Source organism: Hemicordylus capensis, chromosome 4 (assembly GCF_027244095.1).
Source record: "Hemicordylus capensis ecotype Gifberg chromosome 4, rHemCap1.1.pri, whole genome shotgun sequence".
Taxonomy (NCBI): Eukaryota; Metazoa; Chordata; class Lepidosauria; order Squamata; family Cordylidae; genus Hemicordylus; species Hemicordylus capensis.
The window spans coordinates 319,675,026-319,698,047 of NC_069660.1; the positions used below are offsets into that span (position 1 = coordinate 319,675,026).

The window sequence follows — 23,022 nt, forward strand, 5'->3', positions numbered from 1 at the left end:
GGATATTTCTCTTTTTTCTGTCCTCACAGTGGCCCCTTCTCAGCTCAGTGGCCCATACATTATACCTGCCCTACAGAGAAAGCAGGCGATCTGTGGGCAAATGCTCACGTGTGCCAATCAACAAAGGAGACTCAGACCCACCACATTGTTTCTTGAATGGAATAGAAATGTTTTCCGTGGCGGAAAAGTGCAATGTATGAAGGGACCCTTCACCAATATAACTATGTTGATGTTTCAGTCCCATCTGAACAGAAAGACATCTGGTGGAAATGCAGTGCCCACTCCTCCTGGGCAGTGTTCCCCCTCTAACAGGGATGCCCAGATGTTGTTGACTACAGCTCCCAGAATCCCCAGCTGCAATGGCTTCTGCGCTTGGGCATTATGGGAGTTGTATTCAACAACATCTGGGAATCCCTATTAGAGCGTACGCGCAATTCCAGGTTATACTGACATAGGAGCCCCATTCAGACTCGCTCTCCCCTTCTGGGTGGGTCAGTTGTGCTTACAGCCTTTGTCTGAAGAGGCAAAGGATGTAGGCCTGATGGCAGCCGCTTTCGTGATTGGGAGGCTCAGAAGCGCCCAGCATCACATTGACAGCCTTTGCCTCTTCAGACGAAGGCTGTAAGCATGACTGACTGACCCATCCAGCAGAGGAGAGTGGGTGACGTGGCCCATGGGACGTCTTCTGCCTCATTTCCTCCTCCTCTGATAATGTCTGGATGTGGCTAATCTTCCCCTGGTTACTCTCGTGTCTATTCCCCCCTTCCTTTGTGATCTCCCTTCTGTCTGCTTCTAGAGAGCAAGCCTCTTGGGGCAGGGATCTGTTCTCTCATTCTTTATAATAGTGTAATATTATATGGTATAATATTTAATAGTCAAGTGCCATATATACATGGCACTTGAAAGAAATGCATAAATAATATTTTTCTTTCCCCCGTGGAACGTGTAGGAAGGTGATGGCCTTGACCAAGAGGCAGAGAGACAGGAAAGGACAATACAATTGTCTGAAGATGGAACTTCCTTTTGATGCTGTCTTTTTAGCTTCTTCTGGGACCTGCCCACAGAAAACAATGAAGAAATCCTGTGTTTTAGCACTGCAACTGGGCAGCAGCATGTCCACCCAGAAACAAAAAGCAGCAGCAAATCTAGGTGTTCATGATCATTCTGATTCAACTCTTATTTTGTGTGGGAAATGTAGTTGCATTTTTCAGACAGAAAGTTGGTGGTCAAAGTCAACCCTGAAGAGGGGCACTGTATGTTAGTCTGTCATTGTAAGTCTATAACATGAGATGATGGGAATCCTACGACCAACATTATGACTGTTGGCATTTAACAGACCTCGACAGTGTCTCCAAAGGGGAGAATCTACACTAGGCACAACAGATGCTGCTCCTCACCGTATCCCAGACTTCATGGTGTACGTCTTGTTCTCCGGGGCCAGGAGGGCTTCGCTTTCGGCGGACTGTTTCTGTTTGGTTTCCATGGTGATCAATTTCATCATCATGGTGGTGATCGGTTTCATTGCCATGGTGATGGTGGTGATCATCGTCATGGTGGTGATCGGTTTCATTGCCATGGTGATGGTGGTGATCATCGTCATGGTTGTGATCGGTTTCATTGCCATGGTGATGGTGGTCGGTTTCATTGCCATGGTGATGGTGGTGACCATCGTCATGGTGGTGATCGGTTTCATTGCCATGGTGATGGTGGTGATCATCGTCATGGTTGTGATCGGTTTCATTGCCATGGTGATGGTGGTCGATTTCATTGCCATGGTGATGGTGGTGATCATCGTCATGGTGGTGATCAGTTTCATTGCCATGGTGATGGTCAGAGTGATCCTCGTGGTCGTGGTTGGAGTGATCTTCGTGACCATGCGCATCCTGATGACTGTGTGTGGCACCCTCATGTGTATGCTCATGGTGGTCCTCGTGTCCATGGTTGTCGAGCGCATGGTCATGGTCATGAGCTGCAGAGGATGCCTCTGGCCCTACCTCCAGCTTCTGCATTAGCTTGGCCAAGCCTGTTGCAAACACAGAGGCACAGTTTATCCTAAGCTTTGCTCCCCACTGCACAAAGAACAGCCTTTTCTCCTGAATCTTTGACAGGAAGAAAGGAAACAAAGATTAAAGGAAGCATGAGAAATTGAGAGAAGAAGAAAGGAGGGAGGGAGGAAGAGATGAGAAAACTTAGGAAGATCGAGAGGAAGCAAAAAATTGGAGATACCTTGCCAAAAAAGGGGGGGGGGAGGGAACTGTACTTTTTGTATAAAGTTATGAAAATGGAAAGGCAACAGGATTCATGTTCATTTGCTGCTCCTTTCCCTCTTCTTTATCTCTGTCCTGTTCCTTTTAAAGAAATAACCTACTTCCTTATTCAACTAAGTCACCTTAAGTGGCGCAGCAGGGAAATGCTTGACTAACAAGCAGAAGGTTGCCAGTTTGAATCCCTGCTGGTACTATATTGGGCAGCAGCAACATAGGAAGATGCTGAAAGGCATCATCTCATACTATGTGGGAGGAGGCAATGGTCAACCCATCCTGTATTCTACCATAGAAAACCTCAGGGCTCTGTGGGCGCCAGGAGTCGAAATCGACTCACACATTACCTTTACCTTTTAATCAACTTAAGAAACCCAACTGCACAAAGAAGCAGCTTTCACTGCAGGTTTTTTTAGCCCGCCCCCTACTCCTTCACTGCACAAAATGTGTCCAGCTGCATCTTAGAATAAACCTCGCATAGAAGGGAAACAGAATAAGGCTGTTCACACGACCAGCGGAGAGGCAGGCTCCTCTCTGCCTCCCCACACATGACTGCGGTAGGACGAGAGGCTGTGCTGCTCGTGCTGCACATGAGCGGTGCCACAGAGAGCGACAGAGCTGGGGGCCAGAGGAGGAAGTCCTCCGGCATCCCACAATGCACTGCACCAGGAATGTAGTGCATTGGGGGATTTCCCCACTGCCTGGCACTCTTGCCACTCAGCTCTGTGGACACTCGAGCTGCGTCCACACAACTGGGAAGTGGGGTAGAAGAGCGCACTCGCACCTTTCTACCTCACTAGAAGCCTGAGTACAAAACCCGGGCTACTCTGGTGAAGAACGCGGGGGTTGGGACTGACCCCGGTGCTCCACATGAGCAGCCCTACCCGGGTAGGGCTGTGCAATGCCAGGTAGGGCTGCCTGTGTGCACAGCCTTAGTGCCTGACTTCCTGACTAACGATGGGCTTGTGCAACAAAGATGTACCAGCACAAGACAATCACCGTCACGTAGGCATGCTACATCATGGGGATTTATGGAATTGTGTCATTGCACAAAGCCTCCCCTTAAAACATAGGAGGTGTGCCACAAGATGCACACCAGTTGCACAAGCATCAAAATGTGTGCACTGGCGCAAAACTGGCCTAAACTGCAAGTTCCAGACTTAGCAGAACTCGCCTGCACTATGGCCTGGGGCCAGCACATTGTTAGGATGCGGGCTGTTGGTCTTATTCTCAAGGCAAATTGTCCTCCTTTGTGTATGTATGTCTTTATTGTTGCATTTATATACCACCTTTCAGTAGGAACATACATAGGAACACAGGAAGCTGCCGTATACTGAGTCAGACCATAGGCCCATCTAGCTCAGTATTGTCTTCACAGACTGGCAGCGGCTTCTCCCAGGTTGCAGACAGGAGTCTCTCTCAGCCCTATCTTGGAGAAGCTGCCAGGGTGGGAACTTGGAACGTTCTGCTCTTCCCAGAGCGGCTCCATCCCCTAAGAGGGGAAGATCTTCCAGTGCTCACACATGAAGTCTCACATGAAGGGCAGACCCTGCTTAGCTATGGGGACAAGTCATGCTTGCTACCACAAGGCCAGCTCTCCTCCCAGAACAGTTTACAATATAATTAAAAGCAATGCACAGTTAAAACAATACACAAATAAAAGTGCAAATATTAAATTTAAATATAAAAATTACATCTCTATTTAAAAAGTTTAAAAACCTATATGCAACAGTAAAACACAAAGCAGCAGCAGCAGCAGCAGCGGGAGCAAAAGACAGTCCTCTCACAGAAAAGCCTGGGTCAAGAGCCACATTTTTACTTGTTTTCTATGTAATGGAAGGGAGACTGAGGCGTGGATGCCAGCTGGAACAGCATTCCAAAGCTTGCGGGCCAATGACCCACAAGGCCCTTTAGCCTCTCTTGGACAGGGAAAAGTAAATTCAATTCTTCCCGTCACAACAATTAGCCATTTGGGGATGGTACCAATTGGCGGACAACCAGAAGACAACCCCCCACCTCAATGGCCCAGAGGCACCCGGCTGCTGCTGGAAACAGGATGCTGGGCCAGATAGACTTCTGACCCACCAGGTCTCTTCTTATCAGCAGCGGCTTGTCCTAGTGCGTCAGAGGGGCACCAGATGCGGAGCAGCTGCTTCTGCTTGCCAGCAGCTCTGTTGGCTCCTCTCTCTCTCGCCCCTCCCGAGAGCCGTGCTTCCTGCAGGCATTTGTCAGGGAGATGGCCAGCCTGCAGGCAGCACAGCTCTCCTTAACGCCAGGGCGGGGCAGGATGGGAGAAGGAGGAGCAACCGAGGGTGCCGGCAACCACAGGCAGCTGTGCTTCCTTTGGCACCTCCCCCCGCCCCCCGGCTCTTTAGGATGAGCTGCTGCTGCTTCTTATGGTTTTATTATAATCTCATCATACCGCAGGAAACCCAAGCAAAATAGCCCTCTAAGAAGAAAGAAGGCCCAAGTGGCCTGAACCCACACAGATCGAGGAAGCTCCGTAGCAAACCTGTTTCCTCCTGACTCAGGACTGGAGACCCCCAAAGCCTTGGCCATCTTCTTCCTCGCCTAACACCTCATGCCTTGACAGGCCGCGATGCTGCCAGGACTTACCTGCCATTGTGAGGTTTTGGGTCGCGTTACTGTAGTGCTGAAAGATGTACTCCAGAAAGTAGCTCTCAGGGGGGAGGGCATGGAAGCAGCCCCTCATCAGCACATGGTAGGCGCTGGCTACCAGCACCTGCCCGGCCAGATTTGGTGTGACTCGACTAGAGACAGCAGTGCTGTTGCGAAGGATCTGGTCCACTCTTGCGCAGGACTGGGAAGCGGAAAAGAACAAATCAGAGCACAGGCCATAACTCTGGGGTCACATATGCCCAAACCTGCACGTGTCTATGCTTCTCTTTCTTGAAAACAATGAAGACTACAAACTTGTGCTTTTCATACTTGAAAAATGAAAACAGAGGTTTCCAGGGTCTTGCCATCCCCTGCTCACTGAACAAAAGAGGCGCCCTTTTAAAGTGGTGATTCTCTTTATTGAGCAGGGGGAGAGCAACTGGCCCTCTCCATCCCCAGCACAGCATCCCTCCAGTGGCTGTTGGTAGTGCCTATCTTATGTTTCTTTTCTAGACTGTGAACTCTTTAGGGTTAGGCAGCCATTTTATTTAAATTGCTTTGGGAACTTTTGTTGAAAAGCGATATATAAATATTTGTTGTATTCGTATTAGCTGTTTCACTAGAAAGGATATGCCAAATGCAGCCATGAAGGTTTAAAGCAGGATTTTGAGTCTTAGAGGGCCATACCAGATGTGATGTACGAACCGGTCAAGAAGACTGCCAAGGTCCCTTCCAGCTAGAAAGGCCAATGGTTCGATTATTCTGTGATTGGCATTCCCATTGCCACTTTCTTTTTCAAAAAGGATCCACCATGGAAATTAGATACAGGGCCAGTACAGGAAACTCAAGTATGTAGTACACCGCTCTGGGCTCCTTGGAGGAAGAGCGGGATATAAATGTAAAAATAATAATAAAATAATAATAATTTTGCCCTTGCATCAATCCTCTAATTTAAACAGACAGACAGACACCCACACACACCCCTCAAATTATTCTACTAGCCACAGAAGGGAAAACATATAGGCATATGCCTATACATTTTCCACCCTGTAGATAAGAGCAATTTGAAGGGGGTGATTTGGATTGGGGCCCTGACCCAGGGCAGAAAGGCTTAGACCCTCCCTCCTCTGCACCACTGCTCTGATTCAAATCTCTCCCCTGCTCCACGACTGGTTTTTGTAAAAAAACAAACAAAAAAAAGAGTTTATATCAGGTCTAGTTTGGCAGTGGGACAGCTCCTGTACCTTGTAAGAATTGCACAGAAATAAAACGTTGACATTCCAGATCTGCCACTAGTTGTAGGAGTAGCCATACTGGGTGGAAAGTTTCTTTTTATGCAACATTTGGGGTTGGGGTGGGTACCAGTCCATTTCTGCTCACATTGTTACCAAAAATAGTACTGATTTGGACCCAGCCTCTAAAGCAGGCCTGCTCAACTTAGGCCCTCCAGCTGTTTTTGGACTACAATTCCCAGAATCCCCAGCCACACTGGCCAATAGCCAGGGATTATGGGAGTTGTGGGCCAACATCTGCAGGAGGGCCGAAGTTGAGCAGGCCTGCTCTAAAGGTTTAGACAATTTTCTCCCACCCAAGACCAATTTCCTCTTGCTTGGTCTTCTTCCTCTTCCTGCTGACTGCCAAAGACCAGATTGTTTTATTTATTTAAAACATTTCTATCCTGACTCTCTAGCACACTGCTGCTCAGGGCAGCTTATAGTAAAAGCATAAAAACATAAAATCCAAGATAAAAAAAAAATAGTAAAACACAATAAAAAACAGAGCAGGTACAAGTAGAGCAGCAGCAGGATTAAAAGAAGATAATAATCACAGCCAGTCTTAAAAAGCTTCTTTTAAAAGGAGAGTTTCTAAATTCTTTCTAAACTAAGCAAAGAGGGAGGCTGACAAAGAATGTCCCCCTGCAGTGTTCCCTCTAACAGGAATTTCCAGATGTTGTTGACTACAACTCCCAGAATCCCCAGTCAAAGGCCATTGCAGTTGTTTGTTTGTTTATGTTTGTTTATTCGATTTCTATATCGCCCTTCCAAAAATGGCTCAGGGCGGTTTACATAGAGAAATAATAAAGGAATAAGATGGATCCCTGTCCCCAAAGAGCTCACAATCTAAAAAGAAATATCAGGTAGGCACCAGCCACAGTCACTGGAGAGGTACTGTGCTGGGGGTGGATAGAGCCAGTTACTCTCCCCCTGCTAAATAAAGAGATAAGATGGATCCCTGTCCCCAAAGGGCTCACAATCTAAAAGTTGGGGATTCTGGGAGTTGTAGTGAACAACATCTGGATATTCCTGTTATAGGGAACACTGGCCCCCTGTCCCTGGTCCCTGCCAACTGGATTTGTGTCAGTGGTGGGGCTGAAAGAATCTGTTCTCTCAGCTATATCTATCTATCTATCTATCTATCTATCTATCTATCTATCTATCTATCTATCTATCTATCTAAAAGGCTAAGGACATACGTGGCAAGCCCTGCCCCTGCCACAGCCACAACCAACGAAAACGCGGGAGTGGAGCCTACCAAGTATGCAGTGGTGGCTGGGGTGTATCTAGGGTGGGGCAGGCAGGGCACGTGCCCTGGGCGCCACTTGAAGGGGGGCGCCATTCTTAAAAATTAAAAAAATTAAAAATGGCTGCTGAAAACAAAATGGCCACCATGCATGCTCAAATGGCCTCTGTGAGATCCTAGGCCAGGCCAGGCCTTGCAGAGGCCATTTGAGTATGCACGGTGGCCATTTTGTTTTCAGCGGCCATTTAAAAATATATATTTTTAAAAATGGCCACCGCACATACTCAAATGGTCCCTGCAAGGCCCTAGAGGTCAGCGCGGGAAGGGGGAACCTTTGCAGACCCCCCACACATGGCCTTTAGGAAGCCCCCCCCAAGGGGCTACAGGTAATTTTTTTTTAAAAAAAATATGTCACTGTACACATATTTAGTTTGGCACTATGTACAGAGAATCAGGGCTTGTGAATACTGAGCTGAAGCTTATGAGCTAGGATTGTATTCATTTGCTCTTACTTTGCTTCTTGTGATAAGTGAGTTAAATGTGATGTCTTAATAATATGGCTGTTAATGATGAGTTTGTCTTTGAATCAGTGTGAAATCCTTAGTATTAAGGCCCACTGGGAGTTTCTTGCTCTCTTTCTCTCATTTTAACTGTCTTTCTGAAATACTAGAATATATTCCAAGCAGTGACACAGTTTACTCTGCATATCCTTTAATTATTTTCAGAATATCTGGGAAAAGTCAAATTTGCCATTTATTTTTAAAACTTATGTAATAGTGATGCTACAATGCATAGTAGAGAATTAGACAGGCACTTCTGTTTAGTTTTCCAAGTACACCTCCACATAGTATCTGGGTATTTCATGAGCCCAAGCATACTTAAATTTGTAGTTTTCCATCATTTTTTGGTCTGGCAGCTGGCTACGTCCACTGCTAAATAGCTTTTGAAAGATTAAAAGATTAATGAGCTTGACTTGTATTTTTCAGCTGATATTATGGTAAAGTTATCTGAAAGTTCGGTGTCAGATGTTTGGACAGGGGGTGCAATTTCAGTGCTTGCCCTAGGCGCTATTTTCCTTAGACACGCCTCTGTTGTGGCAGCCTATGGGGTGTGGCGCTGGCTTCTTCTGTGGAGAGGAAGAGGGCAGAGAGGCATTGACAGCTTCTTCCGTGAGCCACCCAAATGACAGGTTGGGCTGCTACTGGCCCATTTCGGGGCTCTCTGCGCACTCGAGCCCTGACATGGGCCGAAAACGGCCTGACCTGTCATTTGGGCAGCAGGCGGGCCCATGGAAGAAGCTTTCACCAGCTCCACCGCCATCCCAGATGCTAAGGGGCAACTTAAGGTGGGGAGGAAGGCAGGGCATGGGGCCGGATCGGCCAGTGGGGGGCAGGGAGAATTAGTGCGCAGACGCTCCGTGCCGGCCCAGCTAGTTATTATTAATGGTGAAGAGGAATTTTGTAGAGCTTTCACCTTTTCTTCCTTTGATAGGCAGAAATTCAACAGGCAAAGCTTTCCCCGTCAGTGCATCTCTATGCCAGGAAAAGCTCCATCTGTTAAAAATCCACTTATCATCCCGCTGTTAAAAATACAGGAGGCCCAAAACAAATAAAACAGTTCTAGTCCTCAAGCTGTAGTCTTCTGATGACCATGGCTATCAATCTTCTTGAAAATCCACCTATCAAAAACATTCTTTAAAATCTACCAAGTTTGCATTCTGAAAACGACGTTATCCTCGGTTTTGATTTGTATGGCCCCAAAGTCTATATCAGAATTACTGGATCAAAGACTTCCCATATAAGACAAAGAACTAAATACACAGGGAGGATATCCTCTGGCATTCTGTACAACATCTGGTACATACCGTAACTGGGTTGGAGAAGGGTACCCTATCCTCTTTCTTACCTCCATTGGTTCATTGCCCTTGAGATTTTTCTGGATGGTGCCCAGCAGCTCAGCCACTTTCTCTCTCTCAAGAATCCCTTCTGAGAATTTATTCTGGAAAGCAAGAACCTTGGAAACCCAACGTCCATCATCCACTGCCTGGCAGGCCGTCATGGGGTCAGTGAGGTAGAAAAGAAGGCCAGCAGAGAACGGCAGCAGCTCTGAGGCTGTGAGACGGGTGTCGCTAGGTGGGTTTTCTGCAGTTAGTGCAAAAATATGTGGAGCATCGATGCACTGCAAGAGAGGAAAGGGACACAGGCATGCTCTCTGATGAAGAATTCTGTGTAACTATGTAAACCCATGCATAAAAATCAAAGACATCATAGAGAGAGAGAGAGAGAGAGAGAGAGAGAGAGAGAGATTGTTTGCATCCCCATTCTTTGGAAGTAAAATTGCAACAACCACCCGACCCCTACAGCCCCTGCAAACACAGGATGTGTCTGAGTGCTCACATGTTTCTTGAGAAACAGATCCAGATATCACCAAGCAGCCCCATCTTTCTCTCTCTTTCTCCCCCTTCCCCGCCCCATGAATATTCCTACATATGCTGGATATTGTATTGCTTTAGGAAGTGATGCAGGTTATACATTTCAGTCTAATAAACAGCCTGGGTTAACTGAACTCAATTCTGTTCAAAACCAAGAATCTCAAGTGGTTCTTTGCCAGCCCTGAATCTAAAAATCACCTGCTATTTATTTTATTTTTGTTTCTTTTAAATATTTGCATCCTGCACAATCCACACAATCCAACAAAAACATCCCCAAAGTACTGAGAATGAAACTACCAATTAAGTAACCATTCCGTTCCGTAAAAATATTACAACTACCATCACTCATCATACAGGAGCACTCCTCAACCTTGGTTTCCAGATGCGGTTGGATTACAGCTCTCATCATCTGGTCTGAAGGCCATTCTGGCTGGGGATGATAAGACCTGGACTCCAGTATCGGGGAAGCCAAGGCTGATGAGGACCCACCCCTGTAATGTAGCATCCGTGTCACAAGAAACGCAACAAGACAGCTCCAAGCAACACCATAAAGAGATGGAGATATTTCTATACATTAAAAGCTTGGCAGAATAAAAACAGCTCAGCCGAGCGTTGGGAGGCCTTCAGTGAAGAAGGGGCGATGAAGCTCCTTTGGGAGGAAAAGGGTATAATTTGGGTGCAGCCACAGAGAAGCACCCCCACCCCACCCCCGCACCACACCTGACTCCCAGCTCCAGATATAACACCGGTGAATACTGGCAGGACACCGAAGAGAGCCTCCCCAACAGAGCTTGAAGCTTGTGCAGGTTTCGATGTGAGTAGGGTTGCGGACCTTCCCGGATTGTCCTGAAGGGTCCAGGAATCAGCATCCATCGCTAGGATACGATGGAAAGCAATCCTAGAGATTGTCCTGGCTTGATATTGTGAAAATATTGGGACAAAGATTGAAAAACCCCCTCCAGGAATAGCTTCTGTCGGAAGCCCTATTCACATGTTATCATCATCACTTGGATAATCTGTGTACAGTGTACACAGGTAGAGATCTGGGTCTACTGGAGCCCCTGGTGGTGCAGTGGTAAAACTGCCGCCCTGTAACCAGAAGGTTGCAAGTTCGATCCTGACCAGGGGCTCAGGGTTGACTCAGCCTTCCATCCTTCCGAGGTCGGTAAAATGAGTACCCAGAAATGTTGGGGGCAATATGTTAAATCATTGTAAACCACTTAGAGAGCTCCGGCTATAAAGCGGTATATAAATGTAAGTGCTACTGCATCCTGGGTCTGCTGTACACCAGGGGCATAGGAAGCCTGCTGATGCCGGAGGATAAGCTCCCACCGGTGACGCTTAGCCCACTGAAATGGGCGCATGCCCCTGGAATCAATGTCAGGTGCATAGGGGGGCATGGCCAACAACAGGAGCGGGTGCGCTCAGAGACCCTCTCCCGGCCGTGTGTCACCAGTCAGTGCTTCATGCAAGCGAGGCAGAGAAAGATGCTCCCCAGCAGTGCTTGGACCAGGGGCGTAACAAGCCAGTGGTGGCCTGGGTTTCTTCCCACCGCGGGGCCCTGGTGCTTGCCTGTGGGGGCTGGTGCTAGCCCTCCCTCATGGGCCCCTGCCTTGCTGGCTGGACTGCCTCCTTCCTGCTCTTGCCGCTGCCCCATTACACTCCCTGCTCTTTGGGGGCAGCGAGCAGGGTCCCAATAAAAAGCCGCCAGCCAGCCAGCCAGCCAGGGCTTGAACAAACTCCCAGCTGGCAAATGAAGCATTCACCAGCTGTGCAGGAGGGGCCCAGGGTTGCCCTGGGGAAGAGGCCAAGGAGCACTATGGTGCCGCTGACCCCCACGGCCCAGGGACAGCCGTCCCCTCTTGTTTCACGGTGGCTATGCCCCTGCTGTACGCAGTGTACAAAGTACAGTGTGCGCACACACATAACTCTGTTCACCATGTTAGACACAGGTACGGCAGTGTACCTATCTGTATTCTGCAGTTCAGAGCCTGTATCCAGGTTCACTTTAAGAACATAAGAACTTAAGAACAGCCCTGCTGGATCAGGCCCAAGGAAGCCCATCTAGTCCAGCATCTCGTTTCGCACAGTGCCCCACCAGATGCTTCTGGAAGCCACAGGCAGGAGTTGAGGGCATGCCCTCCCCGGCAACTGGTACCCCGCCCCCGAGGCTGGAGGTGGCCTACAGCCCTCCGACTGGTAGCCATCAACAGACTTCTCCTCCATGAAGTTAACCAAACCACGTTAAAAATTAACACGGCCCTTGAGATTTTTCTGGATGAAAACAAAAGTTTTCAAAGCGGTTTCCATAGAAAAATAAATAATTCATAAATAAAATGGTCCCCTGTCCCCAGAGGCCTCGCAATCTAAAAGAAACATACGGCAGAAACCAGCAACAGCCACTGGAGAGACCCTGTGCTGGGGTCGGATAGGGTCAGTTGCTGTGTATACAGACATCTGAAGTCAGGTACAACATAATGTGTTAACAGGACAAGAACTGGCAGTCCTTTGTGTTGTTTTAACTAGACTCTGTCTCTGCTTCCATTTTATTTTTTATGAAGGTGGAAATAATAATCACCTTACTGAAGCCAGGAAATGGGGTAAGTCTATCGATTCAGTACACCCAGGCCACATCCTCCAGGCCTGTGAGATCTGTAAACAACTCCATGGATGCTGAACTTTGGTCCAAAATTCAAACCAAACCCGGCTTGTTACAGAACTCTTTCACTGCTGAACCTCCTGGCCACAGTCAGATGTGTAAAACCAAGACAGGCTCACTCTTATCAAACAGATCACACACGAGGGATTGAAACTGGGAAGGATGGAAGTTCACTCCAAACACAGAGGATGAAGCCATCCATTTGGCACAGGAGGGCTGGACCATGAAAAATGCATGTTCTGCTTTTGGGGAAAGAATGCCAGTGGGGCTTCTTCCAAGGATCAGAAGGAGGCATCTGCCATTTGAAATGAGGCGCTGAAGGCTAAGAGGCTCGCCAGCAATCCCAGGAAGGAGTGGACATAAGGAAGGCTGCACTAAGTCCACACATCATGGGAGAGGAAAGCAGGGTCATAGAATCATAGAGCGGGAAGGTCTCCTGGGGCTCTTCTAGGCCACCTGCCTGCTCAGTAGCATTCCTGACCGAGGGCTGACCAGTCATTTAAAAAGCTCTCCCTGTGGACACCAAAATGAGGGAGGCTCGGCTGTCGTGCACACGGGACAGGGCCTTCTCTGTTGCTGCCCCCAGACTCTGGAATGCTCTCCCGGTGGGTATCCGCTCCTCCGTCTCCATCACCGCTTTTAGAAAGCATGTTAAATCATGGCTTTTTACGCAGGCTTTTATGCTTGTGTTTTAAATTTTTAATCAGATGTGTTTTATATTTTTAGCTTAATATTTTAATTGTGCCATTTTTACAATCTTGTTTTTAAATTTTGCTGCAAACCACCTTGGGGTTGTTTGAATGAAAGGCGGTATAGAAATCTAACGATCGATAGATCGATCGATCGATCGATCGATAGATAGATAGATAGATAGATAGATACAGATGAAAAACTGGAGGGCCAAATAGTTTTGGAATGCTTGTAGTACAGCCTGTAATTATCCTTGTGTAAAGCTAAAAGTTATGGGATATGCACCATGGTAGTCGACAACGACAGTCCTTCGTGATAACACAGTCTTCCCAGCTAAGGAAATTTGTAGTGAGATAGAAAACGTGTTCTTAAGAAGGGAACCCAGTGACTTTTTTGGGGTGGGGGTGGGGTGGGATTGGCACTTTTCTGTTCTCACTATTTGGTCAGAAAAACATGGGAAGTGCTGTCCAAAGGATGTTGAACCTTGCACACAGCAGGCAGGGAGAGGGGAACATCAGGATGTAGCCTTCTCAGTGCTTAAGCTGGCAAGGAACATGCAAGGTTGCCCCTGCCCCCCACCCCGGGAAAGGAACCCTGCCCCGACAAGAAGCCATTATTTGGGCAAGGCCTGTGGCATGAGGCTAAAGATCCATCTAACCTAGGAACCTGTTTCCAGCAGTGATCAGCATGACACCTCCAAGTGTCACTTTCCAAGGCAGGCACGACAACAGCCTCCTTCTGCTGGGTGTTAGCTGGCAGCGTCCATTAAGAACACAGTTGACCCAGGTGGGACTAGAATTCTCGAACCCCAGCTCCTGAGGCGGATGCATTAGGTGGCCAGGGGCTCCCAAACTGGGGTCCCCAAGGAGAGCTGGTCTTGTCGTAGCAAGCATGAATTGTCCCCTTTGCTAAGCAGGGCCCACCCTGGCTTGCATTTGAATGGGAGACTACGTGTGAGCACTCCCTTAGGGGAATGGGGCCACTCTGGGAAGAGCACCTGCCTGCTCGCCTGCAGTGGGTTCCAAGTTCCCTCCCTGGCAGCATCTCCAAGAAAGGGCTGAGAGAGGCTCCTGCTTGCAGCCCTAGAGAAGCTGCTGCTGCCAGTCAGTGTAGGCTAGATGGACCAAGGGTCTGACTCAGTAAAAGGAGGCATCCTATGCTCCTCTGTCAATGCTGTTGAACTACAACTCCCACAATCCCTAGTAACAATGGCCTTCAGCCTTCTGGCTGGGGGTGGGGGGTGATGGGAGCTGTTGTCCCACAACCTCTGGGGAAGACCCACGGTGGGGAACCCCTGGTCTCATCAACCATCCTGCTTTCCACGGTGGACCACCAAACGCAGCTGAGACGTCCTCCTAAAGACAATAGCCCTTTCCTGCTGCCGCCGCTCTGCCTCTAAGCATACTGCCTCTGAACAGGGAGGCTCAGTTTTTAAATTATCATCCATAGGACTAATTTACATTTTTATTGCAAATTTTATGATTTTGTCATTTTTATTGTAAACTACCCTGGCGGGGTGGGAATGTCTTAATTTTGAAAGGCAGCACATAAACCGATTAAATAAATAAAAGGTTCTCAGCCCACCCCCTGCAAGAGGAGCGGCACCTGCCGAAACCACCTCTTGTGTGCACCATCATTAAAGGCAGAGGAGCCCTGATGTCATGTCTCATCTCGTCTCGCCTCTCGTCTCGCCTCGCCTCGCTCTCTAATTCTGATCTTAGGGCGGCTTTGATGCTTTGTGCGTTATTCCTCCCTCCCTAGGGTGAGCAGAGGAGCCCTCTTCTGGCCGAAAAACTGGCCACCCTGGAGGAGGCAGAGGCCACGTGGTGGGTCTGAAGGTCTAGTCTGTGCACCCTGCAGGCGTCTCTGGGCAGGGCAGGGCATGATCCAGCGGCAGCAGTGCAAGATAGACAGCCTCTCTCTGCTCCTGGCGCACACCCAAGCACCTAGGTGCCTGCCTGTCTCCTTGCTTGGTGAGAAACAGCAGCAGAGGCAGAGCAGGACACGTTGCGGTGGCTCTCCCCAAAGTCCACGCCCAGCAGCAGCAGCACTGCCAGAAATGACCAGGAAGACAAGCCAAAAAAGGAGGAGGGCTCCACTGGGGACCCAAACGCATCCTGGGAGGGGGAGGGGTGGAGCTGGGGGGGCCCTCAAGGGCTGGGGGGCCTGGGTTCTTTGAACCCATCTGCTCAGTTATAGCTACACTCCTGTTCCCAACACACACACACTTCACACATTGCAATGGAAAGAGAACTGGTCTGGCGGCAGCAAGCATGACTTGTCCCCTTAGCTAAGCAGGGTCTGCCCTGGTTGCATATGAATGGGAGACTTGAGGTGTGAGCACTGCCAAGATATTCCCCTCAGGGGATGGAGCCGCTCTGGGAAGAGCATCTACAGGTTCCCAGTTCCCTCCCTGGCAGCATCTCCAAGAGAGGGCTGAGAGAGAGTCCTGCCTGCAACCTTGGAGAAGCCGCTGCCAGTCTGGGTAGACAATACTGAGCTAGATAGACCAAGGGTCTGACTCAGTATACGGCAGCTTCCTATGTTCCTGTTCCTACATTCATTTCTTGTACAAAGAGTGTACAGTGAACACAGGTACAGATCTGTACACCTGTACAGTTATTCACACATTATATTGGATGAAGGCACAGCTGTACTCTTCTTATCTGGACCATCCATTTGAGGGGCCTGTGCCGGGCTCGCTTTTAGCATAAACTCAGGAACACTCACACAAAATCGAGGAAGAGTATGCAGACATCTGTACACTCAGACAAGATCATGTCTAAATAGGGCTACTGTGCACAGATCAGTGGGGACACCTGGACAAAATATTGGGGCAGAGAGGGCCAAGTGCATTTCGGGGAGAGGGGGCAGTTGAGGTCTGCCCTTCAGTGTTAGATTTCTGAAGGAGTAATTGTGGTGCGTTTTACACTAACTCTTCCAAGTGACACAGCAGGGAAATGCTTGACTAACAAGCAGAAGGTTGCTGGTTCAAATCCCCGCTGATACTATATTGGGCAGCAGCGATATAGGAAGATGCTGAAAGGCATCATCTCATACTGGATAAGAGGAGGCAATGGTCAGCCCTTCCTGTATTCTACCACAGGGCTCTGTGGGTGCCAGGAGTTGACACTGACTTGAAGGCACACTTTACCTTACCTCCCACCCAAAACCTAAACAGAAGTGAGACCATGACAAACTTCCGTCTGTATTGACGCCTGATTATTTACATGACTGAGCCACAACTGACTCCTCTGCAGCACGTTTGGCTGCTTTCATGATTGCTTCAGAGGGCAGCACGGCGAGGACCAACATCACTTCCTTGAAATGGCAAAGGAGCCAATCCAGGCTGGACAACAGGGAGAATGTCCCAAGTGTAATCTGACTGTGGGGCTGTCTGCTGCCTCGTGCAGAGGTGGGCTGCCCTTCATTGAACGTTTGCAAGCAGGGGCTGAAGGCCATCTGCCAGAGATGCTGCAGCAATCGTCTGCACTGAGGGGGGCGGGCGGGTGGGTGAGAGGGGGAGGTCGCTTTAATTAGAAGACGTCCAAAATCCTTTCCAAGTCTAAAATTCTATTCTATTCTATTCTATTCTATTCTATTCTCTCTCATGCACACAGAAAGAGGGATAGACGATGATAACTAAAAAACTCCCTGAGCATGTGAAAAGTGACTCTCCTTTAGGTGGGGGGGCTGCTTGTCTGAGCACACGAGGCTGCTTTGCACTGAGTCCAGTCCTTAGTTCATCCGGCTGAGTATTGTCTACACGAACTGGCAGCAGCAGCTCTTTATGGTTCCAGAGAAGGCTCTTTCCCACCTACCTGGAGATGCTGCCAGGGACTGAACCAGGGACCATCTCGATGCAAAGCAGGCGCTCTACGACTGAGCTGCCGCCAACCCCCTCGCTCTCCTCCCACCCCCCACCCTCACCCATCTGCATGCATTCCTGCTTGGAAACAGGACACAGATCATCTCCCTCTCAACTCAGATGTTTAGTTGGGCGGCCAGCTGAGTGGCCACCAATGCCAGGTCCAGCCACTGGCCCCTCCAGCCCAGTCTGGCCTGCTTTGGTTAGGCGTGGCCTTTCCCAGCAGCTGACAGATGAAAGCGGCCCCAGGCCCCCACCCCACCCCCCAACACCGAGGGACTCTGCCTCCTCGGCCTTCCAGAAGGTAACCAGGACAACCCAGATTCAGGTTGCCTGCTGGGCAGAATCCCCTTTCATCCCTCTTCTAGAAACAAGCAGATCAAAAAGAGCCGAAGGGCTGGGATGGTTTTGATGCTCAGGAGAAGCGAGGAGCAGCATGCAGGTGCAGTGAATAGATGCATGCAATAAAAACAGCCTTCCTCGGGGTTTGACCCCTCCCCAGAATGAGAACCTTAACACAGTGTGGGGGGGGCAGCCACACAGCCTCTTGGGTAGCACCTCTGCAGCTGTGAACGTGAATGGAAGCTGGAGGGAGATGGAGCCCAAAACTGTCCCCCCGAGTGACAGCAGAGGGTTTGTGGGGCCTTGAAGGGCAGCAGAGGAGCAGAGACAGACAGACCTTTGAGTCTGGGCCACTAGCCAGCGGGAAGCCCGCCTGTGTGCATATGGTCAGAGGCACGCTTGCCCATGGCTGCACAGCAGGGCTGGAAACCGTTTCAGCAGCTGGAACTGGAGTCCAAGGAGGATGTCTCTAAAGACCCCTCTGGAAGTTACAGAGCAGCCTAGGCAAGGGCTGTCTAGTAGTATCTAATAGTATCTAGTAGTATCTAAGGGAGCCAGCGTTGTGTAGTGGTGTAGTGTAGTGTAGTGTAGTGTAGTAGTGTTGTGTAGTGGTTAGAGTGCTGGACTAGGACCAGGGAGACCCGAGTTCAAATCCCCCTTCAGCCATGAGACTTGCTGGGTGACTCTGGGCCAGTCACTTCTCTCTCAGCCTAACCTACTCCACAGGGTTGTTGTGAAAGAGAAACTCAAGTATGTAGTACACCGCTCTGGGCTCCTTGGAGGAAGAGCGGGATATAAAAATGTAATGATAGTGATAGTGATAATAATAACAATAGTACTTGGAGAGAGACATATTTAAGAAAGTAAGAACAAGCCCTGCTGGATCAGGCCAAAGGCCCATCCAGTGTTCCCTCTAAGGCATGCGCATGTCCGTGCGCACACAAGTTTTTTGATGTCCGCTCAGTTAATTTTAGATCCCGCTCAGGTTGAATCAAGAAAACTTCATTCTGACTGCATGTGAGCGCACGCTGCCTTGATAATGCTGCCCAGGACAAAACTCATTCCATGCACAGATGAAAAAAGCTAAGAGGGAACCTGGGGCCCATCTAGTCCAGCATCCCGCTTCACGCAGCGACCAACCAGCTGCATCTGGGAAGCCTGTAAGAAGGCCTTTCCCCTACCTGAGGCAATCCTATCCCAACACTGGCTATACCAGCAACTTTCTAGGCATCTCTCACAAGTTTGACAGCCTCCGGGAGTTTCTCTCTCCAGTGTCAGCTCAGGCACAACGAGGGGGATAAACTCTGCCCTTCAGGTAGCTGTGGTGAACAAACACCACACACAGCTGAGAACCTCTCGGCAGGCTAAAACTGCTACAGGAAGGATGACCTCAGAAGGATGACCTCTGCAGAACGAGAGACAGGGCAATTGCACTCCCACCCCCAGGACGTGGGGAAAGGGTCAAGGGACACGAGGCCACTGCTTTAGATCTCTCCCCCACTTCACTGGTAGGGCTGCAACGTTCCATCGTTGGACATTTTTCTTTCCAGCCACACACAAAAACTGGGAGTCACCTTTGAAAAGTCTGACAGCTGACAGTAGTAATAGAGACTAGCTCAAATTCAGGGACTAAGATTCTTCAAATAAAGAGGTACACCGTGAAAATCATGGAAACGGGCAACACAGTTAATCTTGGAATTTGGCTCAGGAGTTAAAATGAGGGCTATGCAGGTTCCAGTTGTCTGCAAGACGGCCATGCAAGGGAGGCATGCATCACAGCTTAGCATAGAATTCAGCACTCTGAGAATCTCACAATTTATTTGGAAAAATCAAGTTTCTAGCCCTTTGGAAATGCCTGAACAATGCCTGGTGAAATTGCAAAAGCCAGTGCAGAGATGAGTAGGACTTCCAGTGGTTAGGGTGTGAGTGTCTTGCACAATCCCTTATCCCTCTGGCATGGCTATACTCCTGCCTCTATAACCCACTAATGGGCCAGCTACACACCCTACCATGTGCTGAGTGGAGCCTGCAAGTTGTGGTGTCATGCACTGGTCCAAGTTATCAAGAGTTGGGGCCCGCCTTGAACCCCAACCAGCAGCATGGGACCCACTTCCAAGAGCACATGCACCCAATGGGCCAGGCCGGGCCAAGCAGCAAAGGGGTGGAGCCTATGTCCCCTAGGGTGGAGTCAAGCAATGGAAAGGCAGAGCCCACGGGGGGGGGGGGAAGCAGTTTTAAGGTGTACAGCTATTCCATGTGCCTCCAAGACCCCTCCAAGAAGGGGATTCTTCTTGACAGTAGGCCAGCCCAGATTATTTTCACATGGTCTAGATTCCGGCTGCATCAGGCACAAAAGAAGAAATAAAATGCAGAATTTACTCAACTAGCTGAGTGCAGCTGCAGGTTTACATGTCTTCATCTCCTGAGTAGGGTCACCCCTTTACAATTGCAATTAAAGCTGGTCCAGCCTAAAGCTGAGCGAGGAGGCATCCTTTTACAGTGATGATTCTCTTTATTGATCAGGAGGAGAGCAACTGGCCCTATCCATCCCCAGCACAGCATCGCTCCAGTGGCTGTTGCTGGTGTCTGTCTTACATTTCTTTTTAGATTTTGAGACCTTTAGGGGCAGGGTTCCTTATCTAATCTAATCTATCTATATAAACCACTTTGGGAACGTTTGTTCTAAACTGTCTTGAAAAACTAAAAATTAACAAATCATCAGGGCCAAATGGCACCCACCCAAGAGTTCTGAAGGAATTCAAATGTGAAATTGCTGATCTCCAAGCAAAAATATGTACAGTGGGTATTGAAAAGAATCACCCCCTTTGATAGACCTTAAATTCTGGTTCCCTTACATCCTGAAATGAAAACACAAAGAAAATTCCCTTCACCAGCTGTACTTATCCAATGCAACCTATAACACCCAACTGAAAAACATCACAATTACAGTCCAGAAAAAGTGTCAGAAATAAAAAACAAGAATTACTGAGATTGAAAAAGGATCACCCCCCCAATGTCAATTATTTTGTTGAACCACCTTTTGCTTTAATAACAGCCTTGAGTCTGTTGGGATACTTCTCTATCAACCTTGCACATCTAGACGGAGCAATATTGGATGGTAGGTGTTGGTGGACTGCTATCTTCAAATCTCTCCACAGATTTTCTATGGGATTTAGGTCTGGGCTCTGACTGGGCCACATGAGGACGTTCACTTTTTTCTCCTTCAGCCACTGTGTGGTCAATTTTGCTGTGTGCTTCGGATCGTTGTCATGTTGAAAGGTGAATCTTCTGCCCATCCTCAACTGTCTGGCAGAGGGTAGCAGGTTTTCTTCCAGAATCTGACGGTATTTTGCCCCATCCATTTTTCCTTCTACCCTAACGAGAGCCCCAGTCCCTGAGGCAGAGAAACACCCCCACAACAGGATGCTGCCACCTCCATGCTTCACTGTAGGTATGATTCTTTTCAATACCCACTGTAGCTTGTCCCTACAGTCAGGCTCTGTGCCACAGGACTGGAAAGTAGCCAATGTGAGTCTGATTTTCAAGAAAGGGATCCAGGCGGGATCCGGGAAATTACAGGCCAGTTAGTTTAACTTCGGTGCCGGGTAAATTGACGGAAAGCATACTTAAGGACAAAATGGCTAAACACATAGAAGAAGAAAAGGCCTTGCTGAAGGAGAAGCAGCCTGGCTTCTGCAAGGGAAAGTCCTGCCTCACTAACCTTTTGGAGTTCTTTGAGAGTGTCAACAGGCACGTGGATAAAGGTGAACCAGTCGACATAGTATATTTGGAGTTCCAAAAGGCTTTTGACAAAGTTCCCCACCAAAGGCTCTTGAATAAACTTAGCAGTCATGGGATAACTGAACAGGTTCAGTTGTGGATTGGTTGAAGGACTGGAAACAGGGTAGGTATAAATTTACAGTTTTCACAATGGAGGGAAGTAAGAAGTGGGGTCCTCCAGGGACCTGTATCAGTGCTCTTTAACTTGTTCATAAATAATCTAGAAGTGGCCAAATTTGCAGATCACATTAAACTATTTAGGGTAATGAAATCCACAACGGATTGTGAGGAGCTCCAGAAGTATCTCTCCAAACTGGGTGAGTTCAATGTAAGCAGTTATGCACCCTGGGGCAAAAAACCCCAACAACAAATACATTGATGGGTCTGAGCTGTCGGTGACTGACCAGGAGAAAGATCTTGGGGCCATGGGGGGCAGCTTGTTGAAAGTGTCAACTCAGTGTGCGGCAGCTGTGAAAAAGGCAATTTCCATGCTAGGGATCATTCGAAAGAGGATTGAAAATGAAAATGCTAATATTATAATGCCCTTGTACAAATGGATGGTGCAGCCACATCTGGAGTACTGTGTTCAGTTCTGGTCACCATATCTTAGGAAGGATATTGTAGAACTGGAAAAGGTGCAGATGAGGGCAACCAAGATGATCAGGTGTCTGGATGAGGCAAGGCTACAGCATCTGGGGCTCTTTACCTTGGAAAAGAGGCGACTAAGGGGAGATATGATAGAGGTGTGTATACAATTATGCATGGAGTAGAGAGAGTGGAAAAATAAATTCTTCTCCCTCTCTCACAACACTAGAACCAGGGGTCATCTCATGAAACTGAAGGCCCGGAAAGTTAGGACCAACAAAAGGAAGTACTTTTTCACACAGCACATAATTATTCTGTGGAATTCTCTGCCACAGGATGTGGTGATGGCCACCAGCTTGGATGGCTTTTTAAAGGGTTTAGATAAATTCATGGAGGAAAGGACTATCAATGGCTATTAGTTGGTGGCTGTGGGCCACCTCCAACCTCGGAGGCAAGCTGCTACTATCAAGAGAGAGGGCCTGCCTTCCCCTCTTGCCTGTGGGCTTCCCAGAAGCATCTAGTGGGCCACTGTGTGAAACAGGATGCTGGACTAAATGGGTGATCCAGCAGGACTTTTCTTATGTTCCTATGTTGCAAAGTGGTATATAAATAAATATCCTCATTCATTCATTCATTCATTCAACCTGCTTTGGGAACTTTAGTTGAAAAGCAGTATATAAGTAGTAGTAGTAGTAGTAGTAGTAGTAGTAGTAGCAGCAGCTACAGTAGTTAATTTGGAGGTGTTGTGTTTTGGCCAACAGGTTGTGATCTGCCTAGTCAAACAGAGCCAAGGATCAGAAGCCAGGAGTCGCTATGAGGGCCACACAGGCACAAGCAAAGAGCATACCCAAGGGTCAGAAGCCAGGAGTCAATAGGTGAGTCACAGAAGGACATGCAGGAGCATACTCTGATGGCGAGGAGATGAGTCTTCAACCACCAGAAGTGAGTCCAGGGCCTCCTCTGATTCCGAGGTGTTGGGCAGGGGAGTATCAGAGCAACCCCACCTCCAGCCAAGATCTTGTCAGACTTGCAGTCATGCTGCAGTTTCCTATGAAACTGTCTGCCAAGAATGTTAGGACCGACAAAAGGAAGGCTTTTTTCCACACAACGTATAATCCACCTATGGAATTCTTTGCCACAAGTTGTGGTGACAGCCAGCAGCCTGGATGACTTTAAGAGGGGTTTAGAGAATTCCATGGAGGACAGGTCTATCAATGGCTACTCCTAGTCGGAGGGCTATAGGCTACCTCCAGCCTCAGAGGCAAGA

The 23,022-nt window shown here is 48.6% G+C and overlaps 1 protein-coding gene across 2 annotated transcripts in view; it reads right to left on the minus strand.

The window, feature by feature from the left end:
* SLC39A4 (solute carrier family 39 member 4) overlaps positions 1-23,022 on the minus strand; it is a 42,531-nt gene that overhangs the window by 12,932 nt on the left and 6,577 nt on the right. The window contains exons 2-4 of one of the 2 annotated variants that reach the window (XM_053251051.1): positions 9,306-9,578; positions 4,878-5,082; positions 1,398-2,023 (exon numbers count right to left, since the gene is read on the minus strand). In XM_053251051.1, the coding sequence (XP_053107026.1) occupies positions 1,398-2,023; positions 4,878-5,082; positions 9,306-9,578 (1,104 nt within the window). Of the gene's footprint in view, positions 1-1,397; positions 2,024-4,346; positions 4,457-4,877; positions 5,083-9,305; positions 9,579-23,022 lie in introns of those variants that run through there. The other variant, XM_053251052.1, reaches the window with a different exon arrangement.